Source organism: Telopea speciosissima, chromosome 1 (genome assembly GCF_018873765.1).
Source record: "Telopea speciosissima isolate NSW1024214 ecotype Mountain lineage chromosome 1, Tspe_v1, whole genome shotgun sequence".
Lineage (NCBI taxonomy): Eukaryota > Viridiplantae > Streptophyta > Magnoliopsida > Proteales > Proteaceae > Telopea > Telopea speciosissima.
In genome coordinates this window covers 12632823-12654322 of record NC_057916.1, presented here as the reverse complement: position 1 = coordinate 12654322, position 21500 = coordinate 12632823, and the positions used below count along the sequence as shown (strand labels likewise).

The 21500-nt window shown below is 42.3% G+C and overlaps 1 protein-coding gene across 1 annotated transcript; it reads left to right on the top strand.

The window, feature by feature from the left end:
* Positions 1 to 6387: 6387 nt before the first annotated feature.
* On the top strand, positions 6388 to 9480 carry LOC122659944 (transcription factor MYB1-like). Its single transcript, XM_043855140.1, has 3 exons — positions 6388 to 6552; positions 8123 to 8252; positions 8991 to 9480. The coding sequence occupies exons 1-3, from the start codon at positions 6426 to 6428 to the stop codon at positions 9478 to 9480; spliced, it is 747 nt and encodes a 248-aa protein (XP_043711075.1). The 5' UTR covers positions 6388 to 6425.
* The last annotated feature ends 12020 nt before the right edge of the window (positions 9481 to 21500 follow it).

Below are 21500 nucleotides of genomic sequence, written 5' to 3'. Positions count from 1 at the left end.
AACGACCTCTTATTAATCCTCCGTTACCGTAGTGTCTTTGGAAACGGAGCTGATCTGACATATGAGGGGAATGCCGGAGGAGATGATGGTCAGGCAGGGTCACCTGTCTCTGTACAAGCTAAGAAAAGAAAGAAAAATATAATAAGTTGTCACAAATGTTGATTTGCTTGATCTTTCATTATCTACATCTCTAGTTAGGCCAAACTGTCCAGCACCGACTAGACAGCCCTCTCCTTGCAAAATTTTGTGGTGAGGAAGCCTCAACTTTCTTGGCATTCAAACATAAATTTTAAATGATAGTATTATAAATTTAATTCTAATATTTTAGTACAAGACTAAAAAAGTTCTTTCACATCAATAATTAATAGTAGATTAACACTGTTATTGTAGAAGGGGATAGATGAGTTTTTAAAAAAACTAAGGGATGATTTATGTTTCGATTGAATATCAAGGGGTAACATGTAATTTATCCAAATAAAAAACATCTCTAGTTAGTCCTCGTGGTCTATTATCCCTAAAGACCCTAATTATCAATTTTTAATATCATCTCCCTGTCTTCTTTAGTTGGATGGGGCTACGGTGTTGGTTTTGAAATAACTTCATTTGGCATTTGATTTTTGTTAGTTTAGAGTTATCTTTAAATTTAAAAATGTATAAAAATAATCCTTTTTCCATGCTTGTAGTAGGACGTATAGGGGACTTGTTTCTATTGATGGTTTGTTTTAATTTTATTTTTTATTTTCATAAAAAAAATGGAGAATGTTTCTTTGTATAGGAGCACAACCAACACTAAAGTTTCTTGTGTTTATTTCTACAACAAACAAACAACAAAAATCATAACCCTATCCCAACTAAATAGGTTGGCTACATGGATCCTAAGAGGTTGTGACAGTAATAAAACGAGTAAAGGAAAGTGAAAAGATAAAATAAAGTTATTAACGGAAAAGTCTAAGCAGTAGTCAAAGCAGCATCCTAGGAACATCCCCTATAAGGGGTCGGCTATACGTATCCTTATCCTCCAAACAATTCTATCCGCGGTCATACTAGGGTCTAGCCCTGCTAACTGCATATCTTTTCTTACCATTTCTCCAATAATCATTTTAGGCATGCCCCTACCTCTTATAGCTCCTTCAAACTGAATCTGGTCACTCATCACTGGTGCATCCATGGGTCTCCATTGACTATGACCATACCACCTCAAAAGGCCTTCTTGTGTTTATCTCTCTTCTCCTCAAACAAAGAGTAAAGATGTCTTTTCACATGAGAGGACCATCAATGCTCTCGAACAAAGTTAATGTTCTCAAAAAACGTTATAGGACAAAAGAAATGGTGACATTAAGATAACTTATTGTGTCTATTTCTCTTCTTTTTTCTTTTTTTTTTTAAATCAAAATTTTTTTTTATCTTCCAAACATATCCTTACATTAGAAGTTACCTATATTTGCCAGGCTCCGTTTGGTTGGGATGGAAATAAACATAAGAAAGGGAAATCAATACAAAAATAGAGAATTTTGTAATTATTATATCACATGACTATAGAACTAACTTGTTTAACCCCCTCCGCTCCCCCCCTCCCCCCCAAAAAAAAAATTTTTGGATAAAATTAACTTCAAAACATACCAAATTTAGATATTAAATTCCACTTTACTATGTAATCAAATTCCTTTAATTTAAAAGGGAATATAAATCTTATATTTAAAAAATGGGAAAAAGTTTTCTGTCCAAGAGTGTGGCCTACGCCAGCACTCCCATGAGTCTATCTCTCTCCTCCCCATGTGAAAAGACATCTCTGTCCCCTTATTTTGAGGAGGAGAGAGATAGACACATGGGAGTGTTGGCGTAGGCCACACTCCCGAACAGAGAACTACTTCCCTTAAAAGATATATATAATTATCAAATATAATAAGAGTTTTATGCAGGTAACACAATCATAATTACAAAATCTTCCTTTTCATTTTCAAGAGTGATTTCACTTATCTTCCTTTTTCTTTTCAAAAGTGATTTCACTTTCCCTTACTTGCAACTAAATAGAACTTGGGAAATATAAGTACCTTCTCATGTGTTCCAATAAAAACTAAAAATTCCCCCATTCAAATATTTGAAGAAAAATGTTTACCACGTTGCTAGTTTGGGAAGAAATATTCAAAAACAGGGTATCTACTTGTTATGTGCAGTAGTCCCACATCGGTCCCATAAGGGATTGGATGTGGGCATATATGATATTGGGTTCCCTCCTCTTGTAGACCGGTTTATGAGGGTGAGTTCTTCCAATCGTAACATTGGTGCTTTCATTGCCCCATCCTTTGCGGTTGGCTACTTGGGAGGGGCGACCTGGTGCTAGAGTGAGAGCCCCTAGAAAAGGGCTACCTGCCCCCGGGAAGGGTCCTGGAGCAGAGTGGAGCCGCCTAGAAAGGACTACCTGATCCGGAGTGGGCCGACGAGGACGTTAGCCGTTAAAGGGTGGGGTAATGTTATGTTCAATAGTCCCACATCGATCCCATAAGGGATTGGATGTGGGCATATATGATATTGGGTTCCCTCCCCTTGCAGACCGTTTTATGAGGCTTAGTTCTTCCAATTGTAACACTACTCCATCTAACTAGTTCCATGTTCGAATCCCGGGCAACCTATTATCATTTGGAAAATTTTATTAAAAAGAAATCCAATCCCAAAGGTCCGTAGTTGTAGTTACACCACCCCCCCCCCCTCCCCCCTTCCCCCTCACACTACAAGCATGTGCTCGTAGAGACGGAATAAGACTATAGGATGGGATGATCTGCATCTCAACTAGGGATGCCACTGGCGTTGCATCAACCGTCGGCCCACCGCCGCTCATCCCTCCACCATGCACCACCCCAATCAATACCCAAATCAATAAAACTCTTATGAAGAAAAAAATGGGTCCAAACAACACCCAACAAGATGAGATCATGACTCATGATCGGTGGCTAATCGCCTAATCCTAATGAAGAACAAATGGGCTTATAGGCCCAAACAAAATTCAAGGAGATTAAGGGGAAAGAAAAATCAGTTGGTAGGTCCTAGATCGAATTATTTGAGTGATTGAGGAGAAATCTAATAAGGAAAGAAGAGTCTATACGCTATGTTATTACTTACCCAAGAAGGTTCCGAATAAAAAACGACAATAACTGTACGTATGATATGGAACCGTCGGTGGTTCCCTACGTATGATCATGATGGTGTCTTTACATAGAAAAATCAAGGGAGACTTACAAAGTAAAATTTGACAATTGACGGTTTCACATCATTTTCTTAGGAAAAAAGAAGTCGTGCTGATCTACTTTTGGGCAAAGGCACAGTAGAATAATCTTTCCAACAAACAAAGGTTTTTCATTTTTAGGTGAAAAAAGATTTTATTGATGAGTGAGACATAAATTCACACAAAGCTTCATTTGCACAAAATTGATGAAGTCAAGGAGTGAAATTTGGTCATTCTGTCACAACACTCAACGACAGGACTTACTTAGCTAAGTTGTGAGCTACATGGTTAGGTTCTCTTGGAACATAGTAGAAATTACAGCATATAAACTTGGTAGCAAGGTATTGAATATCCTGGATGATGGGGATGACTTGAAAGAAAGCATTCTTAAGATTATTCTTGATGCATTGTATGACTTCACTAGAATCATATTCAACTCTGATCCATGATGGGGATGACTTGAAAGAAAATATTCTTAAGATTATTCTTGATGCATTGTATGACTTCACTAGAATCAGATTCAACTCTGATCCTTGAGATATGCTTCTCCAGGGCTTGAAAAAAATCGAATCTGATTGCAATTGCCTCTCCAACGCTGACTTCTGTGAAGGAAACTGGAGCTGAGAAAGCAAAAATCTGAGCACCCCCCCTGGATCTGGCAATAACCACAAGGCCTCCTCTTCCTGAGTCGACGTCAAAAGTGAAAATCTGAGCACCCTTGTTGCATCTGGCAATAACCACAAGGCCTCCTCTTCCTGAGTTGGCGTCGAAAGTTGCATCACAGTTAGTTTTGCAATTGTTTGCCTCGGGGAGTCCAGAGGTGGGGTTCAACTTGCTGCAAGCTTCCTTGGTTGTCCAAATGGTTTGTCGATTGATTTGCATTATGAAATTCTTCGAAAGCATGTTGATCTGCTTGAAAAACCTCCATCGGTGTCCAATTTCGCTTTCGAAAAATGAAATCATTCCTAGCAATCCATAAAAACCAAAAGAATTAAATGTCAATGCTATTTTCACCCTTGGGATATCGTTTGTTCGACTCTCGATTCTCCCCCCCTTCGCCCTTGCCGCCATCTCCTCTTGGAGCTGGGATGCCATCTAGGGATGTAAATGGATATTCGTAAATCCATATTCGATCCACGTTCGTATCCGTTTAGGAGAATCCGAATCTGTTCGAAACTAATCGGATACGAATATGATAATCCTCCTATCCGACCGATTATTATCCGATTCGTTTAGTAGTCCGACGGTAATAAAATATCTAAAATATAACTCTATGTTTGTCTATCTTTTTAAGTTACCTTATTGGATTTTGTTATCTTATTTTTATAAATTTATAAGTTAAGATAATGTGATTCTTTTTCTAGATTTGCTATTAGTTTATATATATTGTTTTATGCAATGTGATACATGGAATTACATATCTATTAAAAAATCAAAAGTAAAAAACATAAGAGAATAAAAGACTAAGAAGAGTAGAAGAAAGGGTAATTACTGAACGCTCAAATCTCAACCCTAACCCTCATCATAAAAACAGTAAATATGTTAACGGATAGCCGAAAAATCGTATTCGATCTGTATTCATATCCATTTAAGAGAACCTGCATTCAAAAAATCACTATCCGGAAATTATCTGAATCCGTCCAAAAACCGATAGGATATTATTCGAAGCCGTCCGAATATAATCGGATACGAATATGATAATGCCACTATCCGATCGAATTCAATCCGTTTGCATCCCTAGATTGCCATCCCATGGGTGCAACCACCTTAGTGGCCTATGGCCTGCGATAGGATTTGAAACCAGTTGTAATTATCGATTCGGTAATCAAATCTATAGATACCAATATGCAGATTCTTGCACACACTCTCGTACATTCCACCGGTGGACTCTCTCTCTCTCTCTCCCCCCCCCTACCCTAAATTAAACTCTTATTACTGGATGATTCAATTTCCCACTCTCATTGGTGCGAAACTGCACTCGATTCTCGTAGCATTCCCTCTCCCATAATATAATTAAGATTAGTGAATAGAAAATAACTCTCCAGACTGCCCAACCAAACATGTCCAGAGATACAAACAGAGTTTAAAAAAACGCTGTCGGAGATTGAATTTATCAGTGCCGATTTCGATCCAAATCAGATCAGAATCAGCTAAATCGATCTGACAGTGAAAACAAGATTGGCTTTGGAATTGGGAATTGAACCAAGAATCGATCCGATCCAACTGAAAAGATGAAGAAGATGCTTAGGATCGAAGAAATTAAGTTTGGTATCCATCAATTCGATCAAAATCAGACCATTCACCGATCTAATCCCCGATTCTTCGAACCAAGTGGCCGGTACAGACAAAACCTGGTACTTTGGGTTAACCAATTGAATGGGAAACCGAGAATGACTTTTTTGACTTTTTCAACCTTCTTGTCCGCTACTGGCTAACCGAAGAGAGACACCTTAGCAAAAGTCACAAAGATATACACAGATTTTCAGTTTGTGGTGCTGGTTTTATGTTGGCTATCTATGAAGGGGCATAGTTTGGTTCCTTAGCGGCTAAGAATTGTCGTGACCAGGTTCCTATCCAGATAAAAACAAACAAAGGGCATTCGTGGCGTGCGTTTCTATTGTAATGTTTGTGTTCATCTGTGGTTCAATTCCTTCCTTGCGAAGTAAAACAGATCGAAACAGAGACTGAGAGAAGAGGCAGTGGTTAAGTCTTACTCCTCTTCTTCTTCTGCTTGGCCGCCCTCACTTGTCAATCCAAAAATCAAAACTAGAAGTTGGGGAAACTGCCGTCTCGTCTTGGAGCGCTAATGGTGGGATATCACATTCACTATTTCATATTCCTAATCATATCATATCCTGACTTTATGATCTCTTTAAAAACAAAAAAGAAAGAAAACGAAGACCTCAAAAAGTCATATCCATTTTTAACTAGCGCTTTCAATGGAATCAGAACCGTTGTGCATAGGAGGCTAAAATAGACAATTTGATGTTCTAATCTCTAGAATCCATAGAAAAAGATGCTATGAGTCATTCGCTTATAAGTTCAGTTTCGGGAAGCAGCTCTGAGTCCCCAGAACGCCATAAACGCCAATAGAAAAATACCAGATCTTGAGCTCTGTTCAGTGGTCACTACTCAGTAATACATGAAGATTGGAGATCACATAAAGAAGGGTTGATTGAGGTGAATACTTGGAGTGCAAACGGAGATGAAGAAGGGTAATTATTCCTCTGCTAAAAGAAGACGCCCATGGACTCCTGAAGAAGATTTGCAGCTCAAGAAATGTGTCGAGAAGCATGGCCAATGCTGCTGGCATCTTGTTCCTTCCAGGGCAGGCATGTCTTTAATTTTCTTTTTTGTTTACTCACTCTAGATTATTGCCTCCCTTGGCTTTTATTTTTCTTTTGGTGGTGGTGGTGGGGGGTGGGGGGCGGGGGGGTCAAGATGGGTTTTTTGTGGGCCTTGAAGTTCGAGGGCCTTCAGGCCATGACGGGTGCGGGTGGGAGAGACCGAGAAAGGCAAGGGAGTAGCATTCCTAAACTAGAAAGGGAAGACGAGGGTGCGTGTGGGAAAAAATTTGGCTGCTACACTCGCCAAGCAGGAAGAAGTTTCCAGCTACACTGCTGGCAGTAAGGAAATGGAATAATTCACTAGCTTCTCCTTTGGGTTCATAAATACCCTCCTAAGTTTTTGTATTCTCTAAAATACCATTTAAGATCCCATTTCCTTGCTGCCACCAGTGTACTAGGAACATTTTCGCTATAAGTGTAGCAACAAAATTTCGTCCGTACGTGTGGGTTTGCCCCAATCATCTAACAATGTTTATATCGTTATTTAATCATGGTTTGTCTTGGAGAGTTTGCACAAATTGTATAGCAATCTGCCTACATAATTATCTAATCATGATCTTCTTTAGTGAGTTTGAACTCAACTAGAAGCAGTTATATTGGAGAGAATGTCTCCTGCCCTACACTTGATGGCTACACGTAGTCTCTGTTAGCACCCCTTTCTCTTTCACTCAATTTCCCAGAAATGGCTTCTTTGCCCACTAGCCCCAATTGGTTCTCACCTACTCGGGCAGGAAACTACTTCCCTTATATGAGACAGTTTCTCTTTATCCATAGCGAAGAAATAATTTTTTTTGTCTCTAGGATTGACCATTTGAGTGAAACGACAATAAGGGCAGGAGTTAATGACGACATTCACTCTTAGAGTTCAATCAAGTCACCATCATCATTAATAGTGAAGAAAATTAGATCTATTTTGTGGTCCCATGAAAAGTTGTAAACTATAGACCAAGCTTTTTTCACCCACTATGTACCAAGAATTTCTTCGCACACAACTTTTTTGTTAGTTGAATGAGATTCATAGGCAAGGTTGATTTTTCAATTCTATTCATTGTGGGTGAAGAAAACCTTTCTCCATAAAATAAAGAGAAATTTCTTTATGAGGGAGTGTACGCCTTGTGTCCAAACACAAAGGAATGATATGACCGCCCTGCCTCTCATAAAAGATGGTAATGCCCGTCCTGTTGATGTCGTGCCACGCACTCCCATTGGCCCCCTCATGCGTGTAAGGGTCACCCGCTCCCACAGTGAACTCTTGGCACATAAACTATAAGGTCAGGATGACAATCAAATCTGTGGATTATTTAGAGAATTCTCATTCATGCAATGTCAAAATAACAAAAATCAAATGGGATAAATAACTGTGAGAAAAATAAATCTCTTTTTCTTTCTTCCCCTAGTGCACGAGCTCTGGGGATGGTCATAATGTAGGCAGCCTTACCCCTGCTTTCACAGTGAGACTGTTTTGTCACAATAGAGCAACCTTACCTTACCGTTACACCAAGTCCCGCCCTTTGAAACAAGAAGAGAATCACTCGAACTTTATTTTTCATCACAGGCATAGAGAGGTGCCGAAAGAGTTGTAGACTGAGATGGTTGAACTATTTGTGTCCGAACATCAAGCGAGGGGAATTCACTGACGACGAAGATGACCTTATCTTCAGGCTTCATAAGCTCTTAGGCAACAGGTCTGTTGTTCTCTCCATATATATATTTTTAATTATTATTATTATTTTAATTATTTTAATCATTCTAACATCTAAGCCTAAGGCCATGGGGTTGGAAGGTGGTGAATGTTCACGTACCTGAGCGTACTCAAACGATTCACAGCCGTTCAGATGGAACATTCTCACAGAATAGATTCCATCTAAACGATTATGAGTTGTTCACGTACGTAAGCGTACGTGAACATTCCCTGCACTCATGGGGTTGGGGATAATTTTCTTTGAATGATATTGGTAATTAAGCTAGATTGGGTTGCATTTGACCACATGTACCCTTCCTCAGTTATTGTCGGCAAGGCACTTGCTATCAGATGGCAAAGGCTGCTGGAATCAACAAGATTACCTTTTTTATTTTTTTTTGTCTCATTGCCAAGCTCTTGTTCGTTACCTTCTTCACGAAGATTTTCAATTGTCATTGAAAATTTCCACGAATTAGTAGTGATATCGTGTTGTTACGGGACTCTTTCTGCTTTTTGTATTGTGTCCCAACGGGTCTTGGTGTCACGGTTAAGTTATTTCATTGTGATCAAGTGGTCACGGGTTCAAGTTTAGAAACCGCCACTATTGTTCGGGTACATTATGATCCTCCTTAGACCCCACAGTGTCTGGGTCTTTGATTGACACTGGTGTTCACAAATCACATCTACTATGATATGCTCTCCCTCCCTCACTCATAAGTGATGTTAATTTCTACATGTGTAGATGGTCTTTGATTGCTGGAAGACTCCCAGGTAGGACAGCCAACGACATAAAGAATCACTGGAACTGCCATTTGGTGAAAAAAATTGTTGTTTCTAATGTAGTAAATAAAAATGAAATCCATAATGAGAAGGTTCATCAAGTCATAAAGCCAAAACCTTGGCTTCCGCCCAAGAATATACAGTGTCATCCAGAGAATGAAGTGGGCATGTTATTGATGACACCTCCAAGGTTTACAGACAAGCCTGTGAGGCGTTGGGACAGTTTGATTAGCAACGAAGAGGAAGCAGATAACATAGTTGTCCCTGGAGACACAGAAGAGGTGGTGGTGAAGCAGCAACCCCTAATTGGCAATAGCTCTTGGTTTGATGGTATGGAGCTTCTTGATCAGTTACCTGCTGAGGGTAATGCCTTTATGGCAGAAGGCTGTGATTGGGAGGTCCTCACTACCCATGACAACTTTCATCGCAGTGATTGGTTCCATACGCTATAATTACAATTTGGATCCTCTACTGCCGAGCTGCCCAGACACGGTGTTGCGCACAATGTTCGCCTTACCCCTACCCAAACTCCTTGCCCGAGTGGGGGTAAGACGATCTTTGCACGCAGCACCGTGTCTGGACAGCACGGTCCTACCGGACAGCTCGGCAGTTTTATTATTCGTCACTTGTTTTAGTTGGTTTAGGTTTTTACAAGGGTAGCTAGAGCTCATAATGATATATTCCTGTTTTAGAAAGGAAAAAAAAAAAGGTGTCTCAAGTCAAAAAAATGTACAATACTGTACGTTTAGGAACTCTATTTCCTTGGGATCAAAGTGTATTACGGCAAGGAGATGTACAATAGAAGTAAAAATGTACAGTGAAAATGTTTTCGTATGATAACATCATTTTTATAGTGTATAAAATTACAAGATTTGATGCTTCTCTGTAAATAAATTTTTTGAAGGGACAAGCACTATTTCGATTCATGATAAACTATAAGAAAATTGTTTAAAATGGTATGGTCATATTCAATGGATCAAGGCCTTTGGATGCTCCAGTATGAAGGAGTGATTTTGATTCAAAGTGAAAGAATTAAAGGGATAAGGTTCGACTTAAACTGACCATAGGAAAAATGGTGAGGGAAGACATGCATAGCTTTGACTTTGTATCAAGTATGACCTCAAATAGAGCTGATTGGAATAAGATTGCATTGTTATTGTTGTTATTGATGTTGTATAGTTATTCATAAACTCTCTAATTTAATGGATAATTTATGTGAGAGGGTTCCCTAAAAGGCAGTGTGGCCCCTATGCCAACATGGGGCCAATGAAAGCATGCATGAAACCATCAATAGGGGTGGAATTTCCATCTTTCATGGAGGCGGATGATCATTTCATGCATCTATGTGTGTGGTGATGGGACCACACGGCTTTTTAGGGTTCGTTTTCCCATAAGTTAAATATCTATGTCATCATCTAATTGTACAAATATGACTTTGCAATATGGCAAGAGCATGATTTGGAAATTATTTGAAAAAAGATAAATAATTTTAAATGAATTTTTATTGATCACACAAGGCTCACAAAATCAGTTTGGGACATCTTATAGGGCCTCAACTTCTGGGCTTTTAGAAGCCCACTTCTAATAGGCTAGGAGGTACATCTAATAAATAATTTAAGTTTGGAATCTTTACCATCTCCAACACTAGAATTGGATCGGATCGGTGAATTGGTAATCAGATTGGTGAATAGTCGATTTGATCAGTGGATCGGATGATTTGATTCAGCCGATTCCCACCAATTTTAATCCATTTTCGATTGATTTCGACGATTCCAATCGATTAAGATCTGAATTGCCAATGGCCGATTTAATCTCCGATCCAAGGTTATAAAACGTTGATAAAAAAGAGATACTTGCATAGGTTTTTTTAATACAAAAACATTTTATTCATAGTCAACATGTAAAAGACATGGAAAGAGAAGAACACATCTCCAGAATCCATGGAATGAAAATGGGCCAAATCGTCCTACATGTCACCAACAGAGCCCTCCAAGCCAAGGAGACAGCCACACTGTTAATTTCCCTTGAAACAAAGTTAAAATTACAAGCAATAAAGTATGAAGATTGACTTTCAGTTTGCATTGCAGTTGATGCTGCCAGATCATCAATTTTTGTCATCGGTTTGTAGATAGATTTGCGGTTACCAGCATGATAAGGCAGTAGTTGAGAACCCATTTGTGGATAGGCATTATGGGAAACACGTGGTGCAACATTAAGATCATCTTGACTGTTAAACAAACTGTCATCTTCTCCATCGCCCATTGCCGGAGTTGAACGTCAATCATCTGAATGGGCAGAACAAGAACATAACAACAATAAATTTTCCACTTGTCCCTGTGTCCAACTAAATCCACACGAAGAAAAATAAAATCCTAATGTAGGTCCTGTAGAACACTCTCCCAGTTTTACTAACCGTTTGGTGGGTTTGCAAAACATGGCTCCCCAACCTTTTATAAAACCCATTTTCGTTGAAAGGCCATCAAGCAGTAAACAATTCAATTTTACATTAAAAACAAGACGACAAGCTTTACCAAAAACCAAAAAAACAAGACGACAAGTGCAAAGATATATATTTTACCATAAAATGCATATGACATTAGAGAAAGGATCGAAGAGAGAAAATAGAGTCAGTCATATTGTTGGATACAAATCCTATGGCATCATACCAAGAAGCCTTCAGGCTATGCTTGGATGCCAAGAAAATAAAAAAATATAATGTGACAAAAATCATGATGACACAATGATTGATTTATGTTTTTAACTTTCTTGTTAAATTCAATTTTTATTTTTTCTTTTCTTGACATCCAAACATATCCTCAATTTTATTTTATTTTTTGTTTTTAAAAAATAAGTCTTCAATCTTTAATGTCTTTGTTTAATCCTATATTTCCCCACCTTCTCATTGTTATGGTTTTTGCTATTTAAATGACATGACAATCAAGAATTCAGGTGGGACTCAAATTTTGGAAGTTAAACATATCAAGTTTTATCAAAAATTTGTGAATAGCCACATTATAGTTTTAGAAATTGAATCAAAATTGATTAATTTCCTTGGCTACAAGGCTGCCAGCAGGGTAGCAGGAATACTCTTGCTACAGTAGCAGCAAAATTTCCTCCATATACATCGTAAGCCGTACTCCTCTTTGCTTGATTGCTTCTCCACAATATTTTTTCTTGTTTTCTACCATAATACTACTAAGTTAATTATCGTTTGTGTTTTTACCTTCTAAAAAAAATAAATTTATCTTTATTGAAAAATTATGACTGAACGATCGCTTCCAGCTGGACCTCCATATCCTAGGCAGTTTCATTTCCCCAAGTTCTTTTAGTAGAGGACCATTCTATCCCTTACCTGAACACACTGCCTGGGTGGGATCCACCCCCCTCTACTACTGTGTTAGAGGAACTTGAAGAAATGAAAAAGATAAAAATACCTTTCAACCTCCCCTTATGGTGACCGATCACCAACATTTTGACACATCACAGGAAAAGTGAACAAAATTAAGATTACTCGAATCTTAAAGGCAATCTCCATCAACGGGTTTTTTTTTTTTTCTGTAAGATTATCTTCTTGTATCGTATCTTTCCCCTCTCTACCCAACTCCTATGGCATAAGTTCTTTGCTAACGAAACTATCACACACAGAACTACGAACCGGATCTTTTATTTTTTTTGGCCCAGGATGGGAAGCAAAAGTTATCTTCCCCTGCGTGGCTCATGGGGCATTTTGGGACTTGTATGCTTACAGTTATGGTTCTCTATTTCTTTTTTTTTTTTTATTGGAGGCTGTAACCTGAAAAAAATAGAAATTCATTTATTAACACATGTTCATTTTTTTATTTTTTTATTTTTTTATTTTGTTTCTGGAATGACTTGGGACAAAAATAGTTGTTGAGAAAAAACACCTATTTTTTGAAAATAAGAGGGGAATTGTTCTTTAATAAGCACATGGTTAGTTTAATGGCAAAACAATAATTTTATGTTTAAATAAAACACACACCTCCAATGCAACTTCAACCACCACCACCACTACTACGGTCATCACCAACACCTCCATCGTACCATCACCTCCACTATTACCACCACTACCACTTCCATCACCCCCCGCCACCACCTCTTCCATCACCATTTTCGCAAAATTTTGGGTATTAAAAAGTATTTTAAAAAATCTATAGAAGTTTTAGAAATAAAAACAATTGTGCATAACAAACGTGTTTTTATTTCTTTTCTAGCCTATAAATAAAAATTACTATGTCTTACCCAACAAATTTTTTTGTCCCAAAATTTGGCCCAGTAACAAAAAATACAAAAAATCATTTCGATAATAGAAACATGAACCAAAAACAAAAATGTTATCATGCAGACCGTTTAATTTTTGAAGTGAAAATTCAAAATTAATTGTTAAATCAAAAAGAGAGAAGGAAGACCATTTATAAGGTCTTTTTGTGGGACAATTAAATTAGCTCATAGGCACCGACTCAGTGTGGGGAAAAAAAAAAAAACCAAGGCCCTAAAGACAAGAGAGCATGGATAGGCTCATGTCTAAGAACCCTTATTTCGTTTGTATGAATGTTGATTAAAATTGTTTCAAATGGATAAAAAAGATTAGACATTTAGATAAAATATTATCTTGCTATTTTTTATTTTTTTTGAAAATCTTTAGTGATGTTCTATCATAACATGATTTATGAAAATTTTATATTTAAATATTGAAAATCATCCTTATACAAAAAATGTTTAGTTTTTTTTTTTTTGTTTTTTGAATTGGGAAGTTGATTTTTTATCTTTTGGAATCTGAATTTTTAACTATTGTATTAAATTAATTTGTTGATGTTTGCTTATTTGTGAATAATATCTCAAGTAAATAGATAAATAATTACAAAATCATTACTCAAAAGATTTTTGGCATAAATTAATGTCAAACATTATTTGATATTATTTCCAAGAACAATTTACACTAGAAAATTTGAGTCAAAACTACTAAGTATCATTGTGAGTGTTCTTTTTATGCAACTAATTTATGAATTAGATTTAAAATATCAAAAATAGATTAAAAAAATAAGGAAGAATGGTGACAAAAACCACTTTCTAGACCTTGAAACCAAAGTTTCGAATTCACCTATAAAAAATATTTCATATCACAGTTTCAGGGCTGACTGAAACTACTCTATAAACAGAAATTTAGAACCTTGCCTACTGAAGGCTTCCCCACGCCTCCTATGGTGATTTATACATTGGGGAAGGTACAGGTCGATTTCCAAGAACAACGAATAGGTGCCAGGTGCAGCGAGATCTAAAAAATCCCTTCCTTCCATTCCCTCCTTCTTCTCCGGCTGATATTTTTTAAAAGTCAAATGATGATGACACGTGTCCATCATGCTGTTGCATGTTGGCCACGTGTCCATCAAAGTGATATAGTTTTTAATAAGATTTTAATGGGATCGATTGGATCGGCCCAGGCCACACGATGAGTGACACCATTCTAGCTCGGGAACGGTCCATCCAATTTCGATTATTCAAACAATGCATTTAATGGCATTTCTCATGCATACTCGTCTACCTCTTTAGGGGTCCACGAACCCCTTTAATGGTCTTGATTTTTCAATGCCACCAAACAACTCATTTGACTTGAAACCACATGTGACAATGGTTTATAGCAAAAAAAAAAAAAAAAAAAACCACAGGCAACAATGGGACATTGGGATCAATTTCTACTTGTTCATCAATTTTCAACCCCAAATGATAAGCCATACGATATGATTGGTTAGCCACCCGGCCAAAGCTCAAGTAGGTGGCCCACTTAGGCACCAATTCAATTTTTACATAAATTTGTAACAAAAATAAAGGAAAAAAGAACTATGTCCGAGAGTGTGGCCTACATCAGCACTCCCATGAGTCTATCTCTTCTGCTCATGAAAAAATACATCTACCTCATTGTTTTGAGAAAGAGAGAGATAGACACATGGGAGTGTTGACGTAGGCATAGGCCACACTCCCGGACAGAAAACTACTTCCCTAAAAATAAACTTTAGGTTATAAATTATAGTATATTTAAGTTTCTTTTTTATATATTCAAAATAAATTATATGGGGCCGGTTTTCTGCACCAATTGGCATAGAAATGTCTGCCCTATGACATATGAGAAAAATATTGTAGATTTAAAAAAGGTAGACCCAAATGTCCTATGTTCACATTGTTGCGTGTGAAAACCTCCGGTACTTGGTTCGCCCGTGGATGAACCTGCAAAAACCAGGAAATGAGCGCAAGAGGGCCGGTGTGGCTCCGGCCTAGGACTCTCCGATGCTCAAGTCAGGTCTCCAACGCGACAGCGTAACTGCGTAGTAAAAAGCAAGATGAGGAATAGTGCTCCATACCTGGGTATTTATAGAGTAAGGAGGAGATGAGACTGGTTGGAAGAGTCCTAGTATGGTAGGAGTCCTTCTTTCGGAAGGTTCTCTCGCGTGGAGCGGAGTGGAGAGTTATTTTTGGCCTGACTCTTATTAAGGTAAGAGTCCATGTAGAGTGTGATTCCGTGTTGCGTTGGGATCGTGGCTCGGTCCTTATCCCATGATTCTCGGGATGTGCCGACGTGGCCTGAGATCCCGGGGTGCTATGAGAGCCTCAATGGAGGAGGGCTCGGCCTACGAGGTGGGCCCGTGGGGTGGCAATGGAGGTCGGCCCGGAAGAGGTCTCGCCATGAGCTCGCTAGGAGTCTATGGCTGACCCGTATAATCTCGGCCTCGACCACCGGCCAACTCGCTCAAACCAGGCTTTGTCAGGTGACTTATCTGGAGATGGGGTCGGCCACGTGGCGACCTCGATAGGTGGGGTGTTTTATGCCTCATCACGGGCCCCCACTCATCGGTGTCGGCTCGGCTTGATGAGTGAAGTTTCCTGGCGCTTGTCCGGAAGATTCTTGCGGTTGGGCGAGATTATTTATTGCTTGATTTGACGTTGCACGATCCGACGGTTGGGTGTCCGTGCCACGCCGCCAGAGTCATTATGGCGGGCTCGGAATTCAAACGCCCTTTGATCTCGGGCCATTGATCATGCTTGAGCTCGGTCGGCCGTTGGATCAAGAAAACCCAAGGATTATAAATAGGCGACTCCTAACTATTCATTCTTCATCGCTCTAAGTTATTGACTTCTCGGCAAGTTTGGAACCGTCAACTCGGTAGATCTCGCGTTTGCTTGCTCGTGATCGACTCGGTCAAGCTTCGTTCGTGATCGACTCGGCCATCGCTTCGCTCCCGCCGCTCTTCTTCAACCAGTAAGTCTTCTCCGCCCGGATGTCGCTTGGTAGTAGTCCTATGGGCGAATCGGCCGCCGTGGCGGCAGAGGGCGCTAGTCCAAGCCGAGAACTCCCCACTCGCTCTCCCACCATAGACTGTTGGGCTCGACCTCACGAGCCCGATGTAGTGGAGCTTCGTCGGCCGAGGTGGCCGAGCCCCCATTACCCATGGAGTTTGACCACGCGGCCCAATCCACACCGCAGATCGGGCCGAGAACTCCAGGTCGTCCTCATCCGATGAGGAATCAAGTGAGGGAGATTCGTCCGAGATGGGGTTGGCTCGGTAAGCTGCTCACCGACGCCTGAGCCCGAGGAAGGCAAGAGCTCGGACTGCTCCGAGCACGATCACGAGGCCGACCTCGACTATCCGAGAGACGACCTACGCCATCCCCGAGGACATTCACTCCGAGTTCCTAATCCCGAGGAGATGGCCTGCTTCATCAGCCGGCGAGGTGGCCTGCACGAGACGCCCTTCAAGTATGCGTTGGCTCCCGTTCTCACTGGTGGACCGGATCTTGGACCACTTCCACTGTCTCCTCGGTCACCGGGTGCCGAATCTTGGCTGGCCGTGTCACGCTTCTACGCCTGCTGCGAGATGGGCCGAGGTGCGAGCGTGGCGCTTTTCTCTCGGCTCTTCTTCCGAAGAAGTCTCCGAGAAGGGGTGGTATTATCGCCGATCGTGGAAGAGTGAGGCTCTAGGCGGTCACAAATTTCGTCGCACGCCGACCTTCAACAAGTATTGGAAGCCCCATTTTTCTTTGCTTCCATTCCCAACACCCTCTCCGAACCGAGTGGAAGGAGATGAATCTGAACTATGTAAATAGAGTACTACCCCGACCGAGAACGAGATGACCTCGCTCGACCGATTCTCAGCGTCCGCCCTTCGATGTTCTCCACTTGGATCGAGGGGTTTCTTCGTAGTTGGCATATGACCCCTGGTAGGAATCCTTGCCGAGCTTATCTCGCTTGTCCGCCGACCCCTTTACTTAGTTTTCTTTTCCTTTTCTGACTTGTTTTTATGTTTTCGGTTTCTCTTGCAAGGTCGGCCACATTCCTCCAATGGACACAGCTATCAAGGCCGAGATTATCGCGATAGGAAGAAGAAGAATGCCAGAAGAGACCCCGGCGAGTCCTCCAAGGCCTCCAAGGGCAAGGGGTGATGTCGGGACCATCGGACGCGGTGGTCGGCCTCGGAGGCCGAGAAGAACACGGTCAAGCTGGGTCTCCGAGGAAGGGGAAAGGCCGAAAAGGCGAGAGGAGTCCGAGAGACATCAAACGCCAAAAGCTCTCGGAAACTCGACGAGTGGCGGCCTTCCGCCCGTGGCTTCTCCCACCAACATCTCCCGATACATCCTGGGAGGGCTTCGCCAACAACGTCCTGTGAGGCCGACTGGCGCCTCTTCCTGGGACTCGGCCGCTCACACCAAGGAATGGCTAGATGCAGGTCGGCTCCCGTGAGCAAGGAGAAGCTCGAGGCGTCGTCCACTGAGCTCCTCTCCACCCTATTTCAAGACTTCAATATGGTAAGTTTCCTTGTCGGCTCTTGCATATGATCCGATGTGTGTAGTTTATCCCGATTTTTGTTCTCATGCTTTTTTGTAGGGGTTCGCCAAAGCAAGGGAGACCATGCTCCGCTCGAGCGCTCTGATGAGAACTATTCCTTGGACGTCCAGGCAAGAAGGCTTATCGGACGCCCAGGATGCCGCTCGAGGCGTCGGAGACCCAAGAGAAGCTCACCGCTGCCGAGGCCGGGTGGAGCTCTCGAGGCGAGGTGGTCGGCAGAGAGAAAGTCCAAGACTCTGCAGGCTCGGCTCGCGAGGTGAAGGAGAAGGCCAAGGAAGATCTGGCCACGGCTCGGGCGCGGCGATCGGCGACTATCTCCAATTGGAGGAGTACGCCGATATCTCGCCATGAGATCGGAAGCCTCCCTTCGCCGAAGGTTTTAAGCAGCCAGCGAGCTTTTGGCCGAGATCAAGCGCGCCCTCGATCTCAATCTCTCCCGCTTTGACGATGATGCGACTACTTTTGCAGGGGAGATGGGAGATGAGGAGGGAGCCGAGGTCACCCAAGCTCACCCCTTGAGGCACTGCTCGGACCGAGCGTCTTCCTTCTCTGGGAGCCGGACCCCAGACCTGCCGCGAGCCCAATCCGTGGACGCCTCCAGGGCGCCTCCAAGTCCCACGCCAAGAAGACGGAGATGTAATTTTTTTTATTTTTTTTTTTTATTTGTGAGGCCGAACTGCCCAATTTTGTAACCGTGCCGATCAGTCGGCTTACAATGAATAAAACAACTTATTTTTGCCAGAATTTGTCTAAGTATTTGAACTCGGCGCCCTCAGTATTCTTTTCCTTGCGTATTCTATTTTGTTTGTGGCCAAGCTGCCGAGTCGTTTCACTAGCCGTGCTTGGGAACTCGTCTCTTTTTTATCCATGCCCAACGTTGTTGGCGGTTTCGGCCATGCAACGCCCGAGGTCAATGTGATCTTCGCTTTGGTTGGTTAATTCGCCTTTCCCTTCATCCACGATTGGAGAGGCTATCATATAAGCGGACGCGTGGCCGAATATCCTTCTTGGCGAGCCTAATGCCTTAGCTTGGTTTTGTACTTTGTTAGGCTTGGCCAAATAGGGATGTCGGCCCTTGAGAGGTCGGCCATGTCTATGTGGGACAGGTCTTACGACTCGCGACTCCGACGAGGGTCGGTCTTTGATGTCGGCCTGGTCTATGAGGAGCGGTCTTATGGCTTGGCGCCGACCTATGAGGGTCGGTCTTTGATGTCGGCCTGGTCTATGAGGACCGGTCTTATGACTTGGCTGCCGCGACCTATGAGGGTCGGTCTTTGATGTCGGCCTGGTCTATGAGGACCGGTCTTATGACTTCGACTTGGGAGCTTGCCAATACGTTGAGTGTTGGAGAAAAGTCTTTATTGAATCAAATGTCTGAATCAAGCCGAATACAAGCATGCTCAATTATTGAAAAAACTTTTTCAAATTTTCCGAGTTCCAAGGTCTCGGTACCTTCTTGCCCAGTCTGCAAGCGATATGTGCCAGGGCGAATTTGCTTGGAGACTATGTACTGGCCTTCCCAATTTGGTGCTAATTTTCCTTGTTGCCTCTACGAGATGCGCTGAGTTTTCTGAGAACAAGGTCCCCTTGACGAAAATGCCGCTCTTTGACTCTTGAATCATAGTAGCTTGCCGTCTTCATTGGTACGCCGCTTTGGAGTAGGGCATTTTCTCGACTTCATCGAGGAAGTCCAGATTGGCTCTCACCATCTTCATAGGTCTTCTCATCGAAGTTGAGCACTCGGTATGATGAAGCCATAACTTCAACCTGTGCGAGGGCTTGGTCCCATAAGCGAGGCGAAATGGACTCTCCTGGTTGGAGTTCTTACATGTCCGATATGCCCATAGGACGCTTGGGAGTTCTTCCACCCATCTCCCCTTGGCCTCATCCAACCTCCTCTTAATGCCGGAAAGTAATGTTCGGTTGGACACTTCTACTTGTCCATTTGCTTATGGATGAGCTACAGAGATGGGTCGAAGTCAATGTGGAAGTGCTCGCAATTCTCGAAGGCCGGTTATTGAATTACGCGCCATTATCGGTGATGAGAACTTTCGGTCCGAACCGGTAGATGACCTTATCTCGGAAAATTTTTTCCGTGTTCTTCTCGTGATGGTGGCAGGGGCTCGCCTCGACCCACTTGGTGAAGTAATCGATCGCCACTACTACGTATTTTCTTTCCGATCCGGGTGAAATCTCCGAGAATGTCCATTCCCCACATAGCGAATGGGATTGGGCTCGGATTGAGCTTAACTTGGTTGCTTCGGCTTGGGATTGGCGCGAACAGTTGGCACTTCTCACACGTCTTCACGTATCTCATGGCCTCTTCTTGCATTCTTGGCCAATAGAATCCTTGCCGAAGTATCTTGTATGCAAGAGCTAGGCCGCCCATGTGACTCCCGCGTATTCCCTCATGCACCTCGGCTAGTGCATACTTGGCCCCCTTCGGTCCCAGACAACGGAGAAGAGGGGCCGAGATTGCCCTTTTGTAGAGTACTCCGTCGATCATCGAGTACTTGGAAGCTCGGATCTTGACCTTCCTTGCTTCGTCTTGGTTCCCCGGGAGCAGGTCATTCTCCAAGTAGTTGACAATGGGGTCCAACCAGGTCGGCCCATCCTCTTCAATGTGCTTTACGCTTTCTTCTTGTAAGGATGGCTTCTCTAATATTTCTATGTATACTGACCGCTCAGTATTGGAGGTCGGCCTCGGCCAACCTAGATAAGGAGTCCGCCGCGGCATTCTCTTTTCTTGGTATTCCAGTCATCTCAAAGTGTTCGAGCTCGGAGATCAGATCTCGGGCTCGACCCAGGTATGCTATCATCCTTTCGTCTTTTGCCTCGTAGTCTCCGTTGTCCTGGTTGACCACGAGTTGGGAGTCTCCTCGCACCTTCAACCGCTTTATGCCCATAGCTTTGCCGACTCAAGTCCATAGAAGGGCTTCATACTCACCTCGTTGTTTGAGGCGGGAAACTTGAACCTTAGGGCATATTGGACCGAAAGCCTTCGGGGCTTACAAGTATTAGGCCGGCCCCGCTTCCTCCGGAATTGCTTGAGCCGCCAACATTCATGGTCCAAATTGGGTCGGTGTAGCCCCGACCTCCTCGATTGTCTTTTCTTCTCCAACCTCATGTTCGGCCCTGTGCATTTGGCGATGAAGTCGGCCAGGGCTTGTCCTTTTATCGCCGTCCTCGGCCGATAGCTTATATCGTATTCACTTAGCTCAACGCCCGAAATCAGCCGTCCCAAACGTCGGGTTTGTGTAATATCTTTTTGAGTGGCTGGTCGGTCGATTACCACGATCGGATGAGCTTGGAAGTACGGCCTTAGTTTCCTTGCGATCGTGATTAGAGCGAATGCTACTTTCTCGAACCCGGAGTACCTTGTCTCGGATCAACAAGAACGTGGCTGATATAGTATATCGGCCTTTGAGTTCGACTCTCTTCCCGATCAACACCGCACCGACCGCTACGGGAGTGGCGGCTAAGTAGACTTGAAGATCCTCTTTTGGTTCAGGTCGTGAGAAGAGGCGGGTTCTCCAAATATTTCTTGACTCTTCAAAAGCTTCTTGGCATTCGGATGACCGATAAAATCTTTTGGGTTCCGGATATTCTTTAGGGCCT

Excerpts from the sequence above, each read along its gene's own strand:
- LOC122659944 (XM_043855140.1), top strand. The coding sequence starts at position 6,426 with ATGAAGAAGGGTAATTATTCCTCTGCTAAAAGAAGACGCCCATGGACT. Across the intron at positions 6,553-8,122 it reads TCTTGTTCCTTCCAGGGCAG|GCATAGAGAGGTGCCGAAAG; the intron begins GCATGTCTTTAA and ends TTTTCATCACAG. Across the intron at positions 8,253-8,990 it reads CATAAGCTCTTAGGCAACAG|ATGGTCTTTGATTGCTGGAA; the intron begins GTCTGTTGTTCT and ends CTACATGTGTAG.